This window comes from Orcinus orca, chromosome 2, assembly GCF_937001465.1.
Source record: "Orcinus orca chromosome 2, mOrcOrc1.1, whole genome shotgun sequence".
Classification (NCBI taxonomy): domain Eukaryota; kingdom Metazoa; phylum Chordata; class Mammalia; order Artiodactyla; family Delphinidae; genus Orcinus; species Orcinus orca.
The window spans coordinates 13,417,749-13,435,561 of record NC_064560.1 but is presented as its reverse complement, the minus strand read 5'-3'; the positions used below and the strand labels follow the sequence as shown (position 1 = coordinate 13,435,561).

Below are 17,813 nucleotides of genomic sequence, written 5' to 3'. Positions count from 1 at the left end.
GAGTGTGTTGAGGAGAGACTGTGGAAACACTAGTGATTATAATCACTGCCTTCAAAATATTTTGCTTTGAAGGGGAGCAGAGAAATGAGAGGGGAATTTGAAAGGTGTTATGGGGTCATTTGAGGTGTTTTGATTTTATTTTTTCATAGGACAGATTACAGCATGTTTGGATGCTGGCAGGAAAAGTCTAGAAGAGTTGGAGGAATGGTAGGAGCCCATCCTTGAGAACAAGAAAGGGGTGGGATCTGGAGCCCACGAGGAGGAGTTGGCAGGGAGCGTGGTAGGGTGAGGCGTGTGTAGGTGTTGCTTTTTTTTTTTATATAAGTTTCTTTCTTTCTTTTTTTTTTTTTTGCTACGTGGGGTCTTCGTTGCTGTGCACGGGCTTTCTCTAGTTGCAGCAAGCGGGGGCTACTCTTCATCGCGATGCGCGCGTTTCTCATTGTGGTGGCTTCTCTCGTTGCGGAGTATGGGCTCTAGGTGCATAGGCTTCATTAGTTGCGGCATGTGGGCTTCATTAGTTGTGGCTCGTGGGCTCTAGAGCGCAGGCTCAGTAGTTGTGGCGCACAGGCTTAGTTGCTCCGTGGCATGTGGGATCTTCCTGGACCAGGGCTCGAACCCATGTCCCCTGCACTGGCAGGCAGGTTCTTAACCACTGCGCCACCAGGGAGAACATGCTTGTGTGAGGAAGTGAGGTGGGGGAGGGGGTGTGCATAGGGAATTTGATGGGAAAGAAGGTATAAAATAGTAATTTTGGAGCTGGGAAACCAAACACACCAGGGATGTAAAATAGGACCCTGGGCAGTGCTGAGTATCCTTTTGTGATTTGTGGTCACAGATTTGCAGCGAGACTGTTTTTTCAGCGGGGCCATGCGTTTTCTCTCCAGCACCTCTCTGCTGCTCAGGGACAGGCACAGATCAGGCTGAGGGTTGGTTTTAACCAGGCTGGGGCTTTGCCACAGAACAACAGAGAGAGAGAGAGGACCAGGACGTTCATGGGGTTTGCAAGGCGTGGATTGGGTTTGGTCATGGCTGATGACAAGACCATCATCGTGATAGTGGGCATCTGAAGTGGGTTGAGGAAGAGATCACTAGAGGTGAGAGGGCAAGGAACTAAGAGACCGCAGCATAAACATGTGGCAGCGGGGCTGTGTCAGTGCAGTGCAGGGGTTAGGAAAGTCTAATCTGATGCTCTTTTGTCCCAACTTGGTCAGGAGGTGTGATTTTTTCCCTCTGTGGCTCTAACCGCACAGAAGACGACCAAGTTCCTCACCTTCTGCTCAAGGGTGCAGTACAAGCCCGGGAGCAGCAGGACGTCCCCAGTGGGTGGGAGCTTCCTTCCCAAGTACGGATAGCTCAGTACCAAGTCCTGTCCACTCCACTTCCTGGTTCACTCAACTAAGGGTCCTTCTCTCCCTTCCCATTTCAAGAACTCTGCTCCTCCAAGGCTTTCCTCTTCCCTGTGAACCATCCTCCTACCTGCTCTTTCCTTTCCCTGGAGCCCCGGCATACGCAGCAGCCCAGGTCTGGATCTTTCTGTCTGACATCTGCAGCAGAGGCCCCTCTGAGTCTGTTTCTTCTTCACTGTGTGCTTCGGGAAAGAAAAACAGCCTTCAGGGTTCTAGAGAGAGCAAAAGAGGGAAGAAATTCACAGAAAGCACACAGGAAATTAGAGATACACCCTGTCTCGGATGGATTTTATCCATGAGCCTGTTGAATGAAGTCATCAAAAAATAAAAACAGGAGTAGAGGTGGAAGAGAAGAGAGTGAGCCGGGTGTTAAAGTCATCAGTGACTAAGGTGGAACGATCAGTACAGCAAGATGTTTGATGATATGAACTCTGAAGGAGGGTGGGAGATATAACGCCTGAGATGGCATTTGGGGGGCAAAAAGGACTCTCCCCTCCTTCTGGTCCCAGGTACATGAGGCTTGAGAGGGAAAACCAGTCTCCACTCTAGAGGTGAAATGCTGCCCCCAAAGGGCAGAGAACTTTCCATTGGAGATGAAAGGTCTGTAAGGGCCAGTATCCTCCATCTGCCACGTTCCCCTTCACATCTCCATCACCTTGTACAAAGCAATGAGTACAGGGAGTGTGCTCAACAAAGGTATATTGAATAAATGGATGGGCAGTTAATTGAACCCAGTGTTTATATTTAAATCAAGTGCCACAACCCTACCACTCTTCTAGAATAAGTGGCAGTCTCAGCTTCCTGCTCCAGGACATGTGACTGCCACGGGGAGCAAAGGATGCTCAAGGGGGTCAGCTGCCTGTCAGGAAGACCTGCTCCCACTGAATGAGAAAGAGATGCTGGAATCAGATAGACTGAAATAGAATCATCAGCTTTTTTCCTGCTAAGTTTAAAGATCAGGATCTGAGCTGTGGCCATTATCTGGATCCCTAGTAGATCTCTTTCTTCATCCAGCCCTGGAAAGTTTAGGGAAAGATGAGTAGGGAGTAAGTCTCTTAATATCAAGCTGCATCAAAGAAAAAAAAAAGCCCAGAAGAGGCTGGACCATACATCCTCCACCCCTTCAAGTATAAGTTACTTCTCAACTTTGGGAAGAAGTGAATGAGGGGGCAGAAAAAACCGAGGAATTTCCTCTCGTATTTTTCTTTCTTACTGAGTGAGCATTTTCTCCCTTCTTTGAAAGGTAAAGGGGGAGGGTAAAGGACTCCCCCTAACACACCCCAGCTTTTTATTCTCCTGATACACTTGACTATATAGTCAGCTGAGGATGTGATGTTTTCCTGGGGAGGGTGATCAGCTGCCTGTCAGAAAGATCTGCTCCTACCATCATGAGACTTCCCCACCCCCACCACCAAATGCCAACTACTGTTTCTTCACATAACTTCCTGGGAACACTGATTTAAATTTTGCTCCCTGAAAGCTCTAAAATTGTAAGAACAAAAACTTTATTAAATGAATTGTGCTTCTACTAATTGACCTACCTTCCCACCCCTTTCTGTCTTTCCAAACTCTTCCACTGTGACCTCTGGACCTTATGGTATAGCAAACCAGCAAATTCCCCTATATTCTGGCTGGTCAAAATGTGATTCATGGTACATTTTAAAACCAACACAGAACTAGCAGTGAAATGTCTCAGTCATTTAATAATTCTATGTTTAAATTTTTGAGGAAGTGACAAACTGTTTTCCAAAGTGGTTGTATCACTCTACCTTCCTACCAGTAATATACAAGGATTTCAGTTTCTCTATATCCACACCAACACTTATTGTTTTCTGTTCTTTAAAGGTATAGCCATCCTAGTGGGTGTGAAGTGGCATCTCTTTGTGGTTTTGGGTGCATTTCCCCAATGACTGATGATGTTGAGCATCTTTTCATGTGTTTTACTGGCTATTTGCATATCTTCTTTGGAAAAATGTATATTCAAATTTTTTGCCCATTTTTAATAGAGTTAATTGTCTTTTTTTTTTTTTTTTTTTTTTTGTGGTACGCGGGCCTCTCACTGTTGTGGCCTCTCCTGTTGCGGAGCACAGGCTCTGGATGCGCAGGCTCAGCGGCCATGGCTCATGGGCCCAGCCGCTCTGCGGCATGTGGGATCTTCCTGGACCGGGGCACGAACCCGTGTCCCCTGCATTGGCAGGCGGACTCTCAACCACTGTGCCACCAGGGAAGCCCTGTCTTTTTTTTATTGAGTTGTAAAAGTTCTTTCATAATTCTGGATCCTTTATATGTTTCCTTATCTGATATATGATTTACAAATATTTTCTTCATTCTCTGGGTTGTCTTTTCACTTTCTTGATGGTGCCCTTTGAAGCACAAAAGTTTTTAGTTATGACAAAATATAATTTATCTTTTCTTTTCCTCTGTTGCTCTGCTTCTGGTGTCATACCTGAGAAACAATTGCTTAATCCAAGGTCATTCACATTTATGCCTATGTTTTCTTCTAAGAGTTTTATTGTTTTACTCCTCCCCCACCCTTTTTGGTAACAGCTTTAATGAAATATAATTCACATACCATACAATTCATCCATTTAAAGCATACAATTCAGTAATATTTAGTACATTCACAGAGTTGTGCAACCATTGTCACAATCAATTTTAGGACATTTCCATCACTCTCCGAAAAAAAATCCTCTTTCATATAGCTATCATGCCCTATTTTTCCCAACCCTGCCGCCATAGGCAACCACTAATCTACTTTTGATCTCTATACATCTGACTATTCTAAAAATTTCATATAAATGAAATCATACAATATGTGGTCCTTTGTGAGTGGCTCTTTCACTTAGGATATTCTCAAAATTCATCCATGCTGCAGCATACCAAGCATATTCCTTTTGATGCTTGAGTAATATTCCATCGTATGAATATGCCACTTTTTGTTTATTCATTCATCATTTGATACATTTGGATTATTTCTACTTGTTGGTATTATGAATAATGCTCCTGTGAACATTCTCTCAATGTGTAAGTACCTGAGAATATCTTCATTGCTCTTTTGTTTTTGAAGGTCAGTGTTGCTGGATAAAGAATTCTTGGTTGACAGTGTTTTCTTTCAGATATACTTAATGGTGTCCCACAGGTCTTTGTGTTTTTCTTCTTTCTTCTTTCTGTTCCTCAAACTAGATCAAATGAATTGATTTGTCTTCAAGCCCACAGAATCTCTGTCAGCCTAAATCTTCTGTTGAGCCCCTGAAGTGAATTTTCATTTCAGTTATTATACTCTTCAACTCTAGAATCTTCCTTTGGTTCTTGTTTATAATTTGTTTCTTTATTGATATTCTTTATGTAGTGAGCCATCATTCTCACACTTTCCTTACGTTTTTTAGACATAATTTCCCTTAGTTCTTTGAGTATGTTTAAAAATAGATGATTTAAAGGCTTTTTCTAGTTAGTCAAGCACCTGAGTTTCCTCAGGGCCAGTTTCTACTGACTGCTAATTTTATCCCATGCATGGGCCATACTTTCTTGTTTCTTTGCATATCTCATAATTTTTTGCTGAAAATGGGAAGTTTTAAATCATATAATGTAACAAATCTGGAAATCAAATTTCCCTCCACTCCCCAGGGGTTGGTTGTTGTCGCTGTTTGTTTTGCTAGTGCTATTTGTTTTTCAGTGAATTTCCTGAATTAGTTCTGTAAAGTCTGTATTCTTTTTCATGTATGGACACTGAAGTCTCTATTTGGTTTTCTTACTGGGTGGTTAACAATTGTATATACATTTCCTTAAGTTCTTGGAACAAATAAGCCTGCCGGCCTTTGCATGCACGTTGGGACATGCCTTCAACACTCCGGTAGGCTGTTTACAACTCTGCCTTAGCCTTCACTTCCTGCTTGCACAGAGCCTCATGGTTAACCAGAGGTGAGAGTTTAGAGCCTTCTCAGGTCTTTCCTGGGCATGCACACAGCCCTACACATGAGTGTGGCTTTCTAGATTCCCAGGAATATGTCAGAGCTTCTCAAAGCCTATTATTGACATCTTATGCCCCAGCTTTCCCTTTTAAGTTTGTTGGTGAACTTGTTTGTTGTTGCAACTGTTACTACCACCTCAGGCAGCAGTGATGTTAAACAATTGTTATTGGTTGTTTTCTACAAATACCCCTGGGGGAAATGCTGTTCATAATGTGTGAGCTCTGAGTCAGGTCAGATAAAGACAAGCCTTGTGAGTGGGATTTTCCAGGGAACTGCCAGACAGGTCACATAAAGACAGCTATTTGGCAATGGGGCTTTGGGGAAGCTCCAACATTCTATCCCTTCCAGTGGCTGCTATTGGTTTTCACCACGACTGCAGGTTTGTTTTTGTTTGTTTGTTTTTAATTAATTAATTTATTTATTTTTGGCTGTGTTGGGTCTTTGTTGCTGTGCGCGGGCTCTCTCTAGTTGTGGAGAGAGGCAGTTACTCTTCATTGCAGTGCATGGGCTTCTCATTGTGGTGGCTTCTCTTGTTGCAGAGCATGGGCTCTATGCACATGGGTTTCAGTAGTTGTGGCACACAGGCTCAGTAGTTGTGGCTCGCAGGCTCTAGAGCACAGGCTCAGTAGTTGTGGTGCACGGGCCTAGTTGCTCCGCGGCATGCGGGATCCTCCCGGACCAGGGCTCGAACCCGTGTCCCCTGCATTGGCATGTGGACTCCCGACCACTACACCACCAGGGAAGCCCAGTTTGTTTGTTTTTAAGGCTACCCTGGAGCTGGGGAGAGGAGGATGAGAACAGGGCAGGTTAAAATGCCACAAAGCTCACTGTTTTTACCGTGACTCAGTGCTTTTCTTGAATAAACACTCCTCAAATTGTTACAAGCATTTGGTTAATTTCCAGAGTTCTGAAAAAGTTGATTTTGACCATTTTTGCTAGTGTTCTTTTTGCTTTTATAGAGGAGTGAATTTTCAGAGGTCCTTACTCTGCCATTCTTGAAAGGTATGTTCCTATTTTTATTATTTTTGAATTTTATTTTGAGATCATTTTGGAGTCACATACAGTTGTAGGGAATAATACAAAGATCCTGTATACCTTTCATGCAGTTTCTCCCAAAGATAACACCTTGCATTACTAGAGTACAATATCCTATGCAAGAAAATGATACTGCTACAATTCACTGATCTTCTTCAGATTTTACCATTTATATGTACTCGTGTGTGTATGTGTGTGTGTGTATTTACTTCTATACAATTTTGTCACACGTGTAGATTTGTGTGACCAACACCACAGTCATGATACCTAACAGTTCCATCACAAGGATGCCTCATGCTATCCTTTCATAGCCACAGTCATGACATCCCCTGCCCTCACAACTGCCAGTCCTAACACCTGGCAACCACTAATGTATTCTTCATGTCTATAATTTTTGTCATTTAAAAAGTATCATAGGATATATCATACAATGAAATATCATTCAGTAAGGAAAAGAAAGTATTGACACCACAACATGGATGTACCTTGAAGACATGCCAACCACAAAGGATCACATTCTGGATGATTCCATTTATAGGAAATGTCCAGAATAGACAAATATATAGAGACAGAAAGTAGATTAGTGGTTGTCTAGGGCTGGGTGGGATGGGGGAGAATGGTTGGTGATGGCTAAAAGGTACAGGGTTTCTTTTTGGGGTAATGAAAATGTTCTAAGAATGAACATGGTGGTGGTTGTGCAACTCTGTATATACTAGGAACCAGTGAATTGTACATTTTAAGTAAGTGAATTGTATGGCATGTGAATTATATATCAATAATGCTGTCAAAAAAGAGAATGCTATATAAATAGAATCATATAGTATCAATCCCCACCCTCCCCCTGCACCAAGACTGGTCCTATTTCTTTATTTTAATATTTATTTATTTATCTTGGCTGCACCGGGTCTTAGTTGCAGTATGCAGGCATGTTGTAGCATCTCTAGGTGTGGCATGGGGGATCTTCAGTTATGGCATGAGGACTTCTTAGTTGCGGCATACATGTGGGATCTAGTTCCCCAACCAGGGATCGAACCCAGGCCCCCCTGCATTGGGAGCGTGGAGTCTTACCCACTGGGCCACCAGGGAAGTCCCAGTCCTGTTATTTTTAAACAAAAGTTTGGTCCCAAAGAAATTACCTATTACCAGAAGTAGTAAATATAGATAATACCTACAGTACAGAGAAATTTATATGTAAGATATAGTTGAGCATGACAGGAGGCAACTGGGCATGACCAAACAGGAGAGAATCCATTCTCGCTCTCTGAGGAGTGTGTAGCATTACCATTCACATACAAACGCAATTCAGGTGGGTCTCTTTTCAAGTCTACTCCAAGGATGGGATTTCACAACTCTCTCCGAGCCAAAAATGACATGGATGAAAACAAGCTGTTTTCAGCTCAATTCAGATAAGATAGATTTCTATTGGAAGAGAAAGCCAGCAGCAGTGAGAGCAACACACAAACACGCTGAGCTTCACAACATCAGCTGCTTCTAGATTCGCAGATAAAAACTGTGACTGAGAGCTTTTCTGTTCTTGGCACAGAGATGGAACACTCTCCTTCATATGGAGCTCTTATCTTGTTTTCTGTATTATTTCCCTCCCCACTAGATCATTACAAAGCGTTCTGCTGGGAGAGCCATATTTGTAGACCTCACATACTTCTTTTCTGGTGGAAATAAAGTGACTGTTGTTCTATAGAATACTGCCCTTGATCAATATTATCATGATTATTCACCCATGGCATTCAGTAGAAGGAAACTTGATTGGGTCTATATCCCAGTGTGTGATATAGTTTCAAAGCTAGAAATTTGGGAACTTAAAAATTTCAAAACGAAGTCCTAAAGGTAAATTCTCTAATAATTTAAAAATAACAGGTATTCTCAATGTCCTGAAAGGTACAGATTATTTAAGTGGTATTTAATCGTTATTTGAGAAAGAGAGGAGAGAGAGAGAGGGAAAGAGAGGGAGCTGTCAAGGTTATTGCCATTGTTCTGACTCTGGGTTCACTTCCACTGTGTATTGTGCTTTCAATGTAGAACAAAACTACATGAGTAATTAATCTTTAACTGGCTGAACAAACTCTCTTCCACAGAGGGGTACCCTCTCTGACACTAGAGAACTTAACTACAATAGAAATGTTTCACAAGTCTGGCATTTCATAAACGTTAGGACAGAGATCCCTCCCTAAACCAGAGGTTGGCGAACTTCTTCTATAAGGGGACAGAGTGTAAATATTTTAGGCTTTGTGGGCCAAATGGTCTCTGTTGCAACTATTCAACTCTGTCACTGTAGCCTGAAAATAGCCATAGACACTAGGTAAGTGGATGGGCATGACTCTGTTCCAACAAAACTGTATTTATGGACACTGAACTTGAATTTCATATAACTTTCAACAGTCATGAAATATTTTTCTTTTGATTTTTTTTTTTCAAAAAGAGTCTTAGCTTACGAGCTAGACAAAAACAGGTGAAGGGCCAGATTTGGCCTGTGGGGATTAGTTTGTCTGCCCTACTCTAACGGACGGAAGAGTAGAAACACTGAAGTCTGTGTAACAGAGTGGGTGGGAACCCACGTTTGGAGTAGGCAGAGGTGGGTTTGAATTTTGACTCTGCCACTCACTGGTTGTGTGACCTTGGACAAGTTATGCAACCCACTTAAAACTATGTCCTCATCCGTAAAACGAGGATGGTAATAGACATTCCATAGGATTGTTTGAGAATAAAATGAAGTAAGACGTGTATGTTTAGCACATGCAAGGTCACAGTGAGTCTAGTTACCACTATAATGAACGTCTAGAGAAGTACCACAAAGCCTTCACTTCCCCCAAGTCTCTACCCCCAAAGTGGAATTTATAGCAGGTTTTTTTAAATCAAGACAGCATCTACCAGGCCAAATCATAGAGTAGGTCCTGAGTCTTTATTCTCTCACCCCACACATTCATCAGCAGATCATATCTGCTCTACCCTCAAAATATATCCAGGATCTGACCACTTCTCCATAACTATCACCCTGCTCCACGCCACCATCAACTTTCACCTACTCTTTCTGCTCCCACCTGGCCCCTCTATCTTCCACAGGGATGCTTTTAAAATATAACTCAGGGTGGGCTTCCCTGGTGGCGCAGTGGTTGAGAGTCCGCCTGCCGATGCAGGGAACACGGGTTCGTGCCCCGGTCTGGGAAGATCCCACGTGCCGTGGAGCGGCTGGGCCCATGAGCCATGGCCTCTGAGCCTGTGTGTCCGGAACCTGTGCTCCACAACGGGAGAGGCCACAACAGTGAGAGGCCCGCGTAACGCAAAATATAATAATAATAATAATAACTCAGATCACTTCATTCCTCCTGCTCAAAAGCCTCTAATCATTCCGTTCAGGAGAAAATCTAGGTCCTTACCATCTAAACTCTTGGATCTCCTACATTCTTCCCCTTGCTTCTTCAGCTCCAACCATAAAGCCTTGCTATTCTTCAAACATGTCAACCTTGCTCCCACTTCTCTCTTAATATTTGTTGGTATTTCTTTCTGGAATGTTCTTTTCCCAGATAACCAAGTGTTTTAAATTTTACTACTTCTTTCAGATCTGTGCTCAAATATAATCTTGTTAGGAAAGCATTCCCTGACACTCCTTAACTCTCTTATACTGCTTGGTGGTCACACTACCACCTCCTGCCATATTTCGTGTCTATCTGTTGATTGAATGTCTCCCGCCATTAGAATGTAAGCTCATGAAAGCAGAATTTGCATATCCCATTCACAGTTGTATCATCAGTGTCTAGAACAGTGCCTGGCACACAGTAGTTTCAAATTTGTTGAGCAAATTACCTTATTATCTATGAATCTTTTAGAGTTTAAATAAATAAAAGTGTAGTTATTAAACTTTCACTGCTCTAAAAGATTCTGAAAAATGAGAGCTTTTTTTCTTTAATAAATTTATTTATTTATTTATTTTTGGCTGCGTTGGGTCTTCATTGCTGTGCACAGGCTTTCTCTAGTTGCGGTGAGCGGGGGCTACTCATTGCAGTGGCTTCTCTTGTTGCAGAGCACCGGCTCTAGGTGCACGGGCTTCAGTAGCTGTGGCACGTAGGCTCAGTAGTTGTGGCGCACGGGCTTAGTTGATCCACGGCATGTGGGATCTTCCTGGACCAGGGCTTGAATCCATGTCCCCTGCAGTGGCAGGCGATTCTTAACCACTGCACCACGAAGGAAGTCTCAAAAGGAGAGCTTTTTGAGTATTTTTCTTGTATTGATTTAGAATACATATTTGGCTGCATATAAATAACAGCAGCTTAACGAGAGAGAAATTAATTTCTTTATTACCTAAGAGTCTGGAGGTAGGTGGTTCGGGGCAATGCTCTGTGAACTTGTCCAGATAACCAGGCTTCCTCTACTTTGTTGCTCATGGTTCCTAAAGTGTACTGCCCTTGTCTGAATGGTCCAACAGGAGGAAGGAAGGGGTAGGAAGAACACACATAGACTCTATTTAAGGACATTTTCTATAAATTGTACAAAACATTTTCACTCACTTCTCATTACAAAACTAATCCCATTATTGCAGCCAATGCAGGAAGGGGTGAAATGTGAAGTGGGTGGTCATTTGCAGACTTAAAATTCAGCAGTTCTACTTCTGTAAGGGGAAAAAGGGCAAATAAATATTGGGGGAGGGATTAGTCTTTGTCGCAGTTCTCTGTCTTTTTCCATTGTAAAGAGCTCTCCCTCTCATCTTCCACAATTGTCTCCCCACTCTCATCCATTCCTTTTCTTTCTCAGTGTGGATTCAAGAAAGTGATAAATTCCCCCAGTAGAGCTTAGCCTAAGGTCATCTCTCATGGACCTTGGAACACCCCAGCAGTCACTAAAGTCTCATGCCTTTTGACTGTCAGAGATTCTGCATGAATAGTCCCAGGACTTGTAGCCACATATACCAAATCTGTGCTTCTCTCCTGGGGCGTTAGGAGGTGGGGAGTAATGTAACCCTAATATTGAATGTTCAGGAGATACACGAATAAAATTAACAGGTTAGTAAGAGGATCAGGTATCTTTGGGAAAAGTGTTCTGGGTTGTGGTTGTTGCTTTTAAAGATATTTGGCATGTTAAACAATTATGTTGCTCACAAAAGGCTGTTTCCAAACAAATGAGGATTTTATTCTGTTTTCATTTTTTTTCTTCTAGGTGATTTTGAGAGTTACCTGTCCGGACTCTGGTGGTTGCTGCTAACTACTCAGCAGCCATTAGTCTGCAATACACATCTAAAATAGGAGTTGAAGAAAATGTGAAAAAAAAAAAAAAATATATATATATATATATTTTTTTTTTTTTTTTTTTTTTTTTCGGTACGCGGTCTTCTCACTGTTGTGGCCTCTCCCGTTGCGGAGCAGAGGCTCCGGACGCGCAGACTCAGCGGCCATGGCTCACGAGCCCACCCGCTCCGCGGCATGTGGGATCTTCCCAGACCGGGGCACATACCCGTGTCCCCTGCATCGGCAAACAGACTCTCAACCACTGCGCCACCAGGGAAGCCCGTGAATATAGTTTGATTTAAGCGAATGCTGTGGAGAGCGACTCAGTCACCCCTCAGGTCTCCTCCCACTCCCCAGCTCTCAGCTAAATCCTCCCTGAGAACTGCCCTCAGCTAAAAAGAGCCACTCGACCTTCCTTCCGGGAACAGTTCACAGCTGAGGACTGGACCACGTGGAGCTATCCTGCCTGGCTCCCTTGCCTCATGATGGGCCTTCCCAGCTCCAGAGCTGCCTGAAGGACTGCGCCACACTGCAGCTTCTCCCTCAGTCAATCCTATTTCCTCCACCCTCCCCACAGGGATTGAGCCCCATAAGACTCGCCAACAGTTACTACACACAAATCTCCATCTCAGAGTCTCTTTCCCAGGGAAACTGACCTCAGTCAGCTTCTGAAGACCCAGATTTGAAGAACAGTGCTATTCATATTTTAGTCTGTTTTTGTACGTCAGTCGGAGGACTATTTTATTTACCTGATTACAGGAAGAGATAATTTTTGGTGGATTTTTTTGTTTGTTTCACATCACAATAGAAAAAGTATTTTGGGAAATTGTGAAAATAAATAAAACTCAGAACTCATAGTTTTAAAATCTGTGGTCAAGGTAATCTAATATTAGAAAATAAAAATAAATGTTCTTTCTGTATTCTTTCTTTCTCTTTTAGTAACTTTTAAAAACAAAGCAACACCCCGGTCGGGGAAGATCCCACGTGCCGCGGAGCGGCTGGGCCCGTGAGCCATGGCTGCTGAGCCTGCGCGTCCGGAGCCTGTGCTCCGCAACGGGAGAGGCCACAGCAGTGAGAGGCTCGCGTACCGCAAAGAAAAAAAACAAAGCAACAAACATTAAAATAATGATTTGTGAAAAAAAGAGACAGAATTTGAAATAAAGTAGAAGAACTGGTAGCAGTTATCTAAACTTTACCACTATTCAGGTTCAAGTATGGAAAATACTTTCAATTAATATGTATACAAATATAGATATAATTTATATAATATATACAAATTCTAAGATTATACTGTGCTCTACAATTTAACCACAAGTTGAGAAAGTAACTAATGAAATACTGAGTACTTAAGGGCCTCCCACTTTACACAAATATATTTAATTTTACCACCATATCCGAGGTAAGCATTGTAGTCCCAATTTTATAAACATGAACTTTAAGTTTCAGAAAAATTAAGTCATTCTGCTAGATCGCCGAAACAGTATGTGGTAGGGACAGAGTTCATCTCAGATCTGCCTGCTTTTAGGGTTAATCAATTCACATGTTTTTCTTTTTCGGCCACACTGCACGAGTTGCAGGATCTCAGTTCCCCGACCAGGGATCGAACCCGGGCCACGGCAGTGAAAGCCCAGAATCCTAATCACTAGGCCACCAGGCAACTCTGCCTGCTTTTACGGTTGACGTCATGATCTAACTTCATACTGTGTGTGGTTTCAGGTTTCTCAATGAAAGAATGGGCTGGACCAGACCACAGAGTCTGCTTCTGGAATGACAATGGATGAGAATTATGACTTTTCCCAGCTCACAGAAGCTTTCATTTAGGTCTACCCCACTAAGAAACAAGGTATGGAAGATATTCTTGAGATCAGCATTCCAACGGGGGGACACAGCAACCAGTGACTCCCTTGTGTTTCGTGGAGATACATTGGGGGGCTGGTGGGCTACGAGCTGTGTGTGAGACAGCTGCCTGGCTGGAGGAGCACAGACCTGTGTGCTCGCTGCCTTTATACCACCAGCCACATCAGCATTCCAAGTAAGCAAAAGCAACGTACACAACTGTTTATGGCAATAATTCTGATACTGATGAAACCAGGTTGAGGTCCTGAAATTCTCTGTCGGTACTGGGCATTGTAACCTCATCCCACTCAGGATCTCAGTGCGTAGAAGTTTCCTTCTGTCACCTCAGAAACCAGAATTCAAAGAATTCCTATGCCAAATATAGCATTTGTATACATAATTTAAATTACCTACAACAACTTTTTATGGTGAAATTTCATTACCTAAAGAGAATTTACCCATAATATAACTAGAATACATTAACCAGTCACAATGGCCCAGTTTTTAGGCGATAAATTCACGGAAGCTGAAAATTTTTAAGTTTTAAATGATAACACCATATGACTCAAGCTGCAGAAAAAAAAAATTGTGAATAACTTTAGATTCCTTGATCTAGAACTTAGTCAAAATGAAGTGGAGCTCTGAGGCAAACAAGGACACACAAAAAAGTGGTGTCTTTGTTTTGTCTTTCATACATAATTGTCTTTTATACATACATAATTCTACCTCCTACCTTTAGAAATAGGAAAGTAAAATATTAGAACAGTTTGGATTGTTTAGCTAGAAGAAAAGAACATATAGATAATATTCTAGTTTTTCTGAAAAAACAGTTTTACTGAGGTATAATTTGTACACAAAGAACTGCACATACTTAATGGGTGCAATTTGAAGAGTTTGGATGTATGCAAACCCCTGTGATCCCATCACCACAACAAGGTAATAGTCATACCCATCACCTCCTAATTTCCTTGTGTTCTTTTGTTTTTGTTTTGTATTTTTGTTGTTGCTTTGTTTGGGAGTCGTTGTTCAAAGTTTCAGTTATGTTAGATGAATAAATTCTAGAGATCTGCCATACAATATAGTGCCTATAATAACAACACAGTATTGTACACTTCAAAATATTCTGTTCTTAATTCACTATGTCAAGAAGAATAGAATAATATGTATCTTCAAAGCCTATCTTCTTTCGTCCTATTCTTCAAAAGGAATTAGGCTTAAACCACAGTGAGAGAGACTTATGTGATAAATAAAAGGACGAAAATGATTATGTTTATTCAAAAAATATTTTTCCTAATTGTGAAAGTAATGCATATCATGGAGAAAGTTAGGAAAAACAATGAAGAACATAAAAAGAGAATAAAGGTTGCTCAGATTCTAATCACCAAAAGACAATTACTTTAATGTTTTGGCGTAGTTCTTCCTTCCTTCTTTCTAGTTTTGAGTAGGTAATATATTCACATGGTTCAAGCGTCAAAAGGAAAAAAGCACAGACCCAAGTCATGTGGGCATGGAGTTCTCCCACCTAGATGCAACTAATATACATTTCTTATGTATCTTTCCAAATCCTCCCAGAATGAATTTGTGCATATAAAAACAAATGCATGTATTCCCCCCACTTTTTTCTGTTTTCAGAAATGATAGCATGCTATGTACACTGTTATGCAACTTGTTTTTTTCACTTAACAATAGATCTTGGAGATCTTTCATGTCAATCCACAATGAGCTTTCTCATTTTCTTTTTTACTTCTGCTTATCCAATTGTATGGATATACAGTACCATGATTTATTTGAGAAGTTTCTTTTTCATGGATATTTATATTTTTAAAAATCTTTAGCGGTTACAAATAATACTGCAGCAAAGTACCCTACTCCTATGCCATTGTATACCTGTGTAAGTATAGCTTTTGGATAAATTCCTATTGTAAAATTATTAGGTCAAAAAATTTTGATAGATATTGGGCAAAGTGCCCTCCAGAAAAAGTTCTGAACTCTTTTTTTGACCCATATTTTCTTTTTTTTTAATAAATTTATTTATTTATTTTATTTTTGGCTGCACTGGGTCTTTGCTGCTGCACACGGGCTTTCTCTAGTCGCGGTGAGTGGGGGCTACTCACTCATGCTGTGGTGCATGGGCTTCTCATTGCAGTGGCTTGTCTTGTTGCGGAGCACGGGCTCTAGGCGCATGGGCTTCAGTAGTTGCGGCTCACGGGCTCCAGAGCGCAGGCTCAGCAGCTGTGGCGCACAGGCCCAGCTGCTCTGCGGGATGTGGAATCTTCCCGGACCAGGGCTCGAACCCACATCCCCTGCATTGGCAGGCAGGCTCTCAACCACTGCGCCACCAGGGAAGCCCTTGCCCCATATTTTCTCCTAGAGTTTGTGATAGTAAATTTTCTCTCTCAATTTGACTGGATTGGGGAATATCAGACCACAAGACTTCATAGCCTCCATAATTGTGTAAGCCTCATAATAAACCTCCTTTTTTATCCCATTGGTTCTGTTTCTTTGGAGAACTCTGACTTATACAGAGTTTACTAAAATAAAATTACACACATATATAATTTATTTACTCATCTCCAGAGAAAAATGGCAGGACAACAGAATCTCCCTCTCTCTCCCATTAAAATCTTAATAAATTAATAAGACACAGAAACAGCATACACATGCATTATTAAACTACAGGGGGGCAAAAATTTTCTCCATGTTATTTGAGAAGCATTATTCAGAAACAGAAGTCGTGGGAATCCTTAAGCAGATTTTGCAGATGCAAGAGTTAAGAGAGGAAAAAAAAGCAAGAGGAAGGTACTGAGACAAAATTCTAATCCATGACTAATACATCTACTTTGGAATTGGGCAGAACTGATGGCGACAGGCACGTGATATCTGCTCATAAGGAAAGACACAGGAAGTCGCTCTAGAAGGGAAGTCCTCTTCCTCACCACAGAAATGCGGTGAATCAGTGAAAGCCAGACGTAATGCCCAACACGCTGGTCTATTTTTCTCTTGCTGGGAACAAGGTAGGAGAGAAATTGGGGTATAATAAGGGAAAACTATCTCCAAATTTAAAAAGTCTTGACAAATTGAAATGAAAAAAAGAAAACAAATTAAAAACTACTGCACAGGGAACGATATTCAATATCTTGTAATAACCTATAATGAAAAAGAATCTGAAAAAAATATGTATATGTATAACTGAATCACTTTGATGTACACCTGAATCAACAGTAAATCAACTATACTTCAATAAAAAATTTTTAACTAAAAATATTAAAAACCATCAGAGACATATATGGTACGTGGAAAGCTCCATGTGAAACAGTCCTCTGTTGTATACACAAATAGTGTCTTAGCTTGAACTGGAAGAAACCCTGCATGTTGCCCTCTCCTTTTCGTCAGAAGGCGGCTTGGGATGTGGCTGGTGGATAAAGAGTGGACAGCAGAATACTCCTTCAGAGCTCACAGTTTCTGACAGTATAAAGTCTTGGTACCACCTAAATTAGAGGCATAATCAGGATAACAGGCTTCCTCACCCCACTAGTGCCCCTGCCCCAACTATGAGAACAGATAGAAGTATGCCTGATTAGGAGGAATAAACTCTGATGCAGTTCTTTAAACACAACCATAGATGCGAATACAAAGATGAAAGTCTACCAACCCTATCAACTGATACTGTGCCCAGGTCTGGGAACTTCTAATTGAGGCAATAAAAATGCAGAACACAGAATACAAAAATATCGAAGCCCAGCCATTAGGCTGGTTAATAAAAATGAGACAAGACAATCAATCTCTTTCTTAAACAAGAAATCTAGTAGAGTCGTGGTCATTTACTCTTTTTATCATGCAGGGGAGAGAAAAAAAATGCTAGTAATCTTCTACTGATTTCACAGAACAATCTTACAAGTATTGATACTGTATAGAAATATGGAAACGTCAAACATGACATCAGGAGAGCATCAGATTATTAAGACAATTTATCATAATTATAGAGCATTTTGGAGATGAAGAACACAGCGATGATTTCCAGAGTCTTTGTCTGTATTACCCTTCCAAGGATAAATGTATAATAACAAAAAACACAACAAGTTAATATATTTATAAACATTCATGCAAGTCTCAATACCACATCAGATCAGATTCTCCGAGCATGTTTTATGACATAAGGATGGTCATTCTTATGCAGCTGCAGTGGAGAAACCACCTCTCCTAAATGTCTCTTAGGCTCCTTTTGTTAATTACGAAGACTTGCATTTTTAAGAGCCAACTCTGGAATTTCATTCATTACTTAAAGCAACAACCAGGGCTGTGGGATTCAATTTTACTCGAAGAAGAGGAGAAAG

The 17,813-nt window shown here is 41.4% G+C and overlaps 1 protein-coding gene across 1 annotated transcript in view; it reads right to left on the bottom strand.

Moving 5' to 3' along the window:
* Positions 1-329: 329 nt before the first annotated feature.
* The window catches only part of LOC117197043 (uncharacterized), a 157,299-nt gene continuing 139,815 nt past the window's right edge, over positions 330-17,813 (bottom strand). The window contains exon 4 of the mRNA XM_049704845.1: positions 330-1,618. Coding sequence (XP_049560802.1) covers positions 1,388-1,618 — 231 coding nt within the window. The 3' untranslated portion in view covers positions 330-1,387. The remainder of the gene's footprint in view (positions 1,619-17,813) is intronic.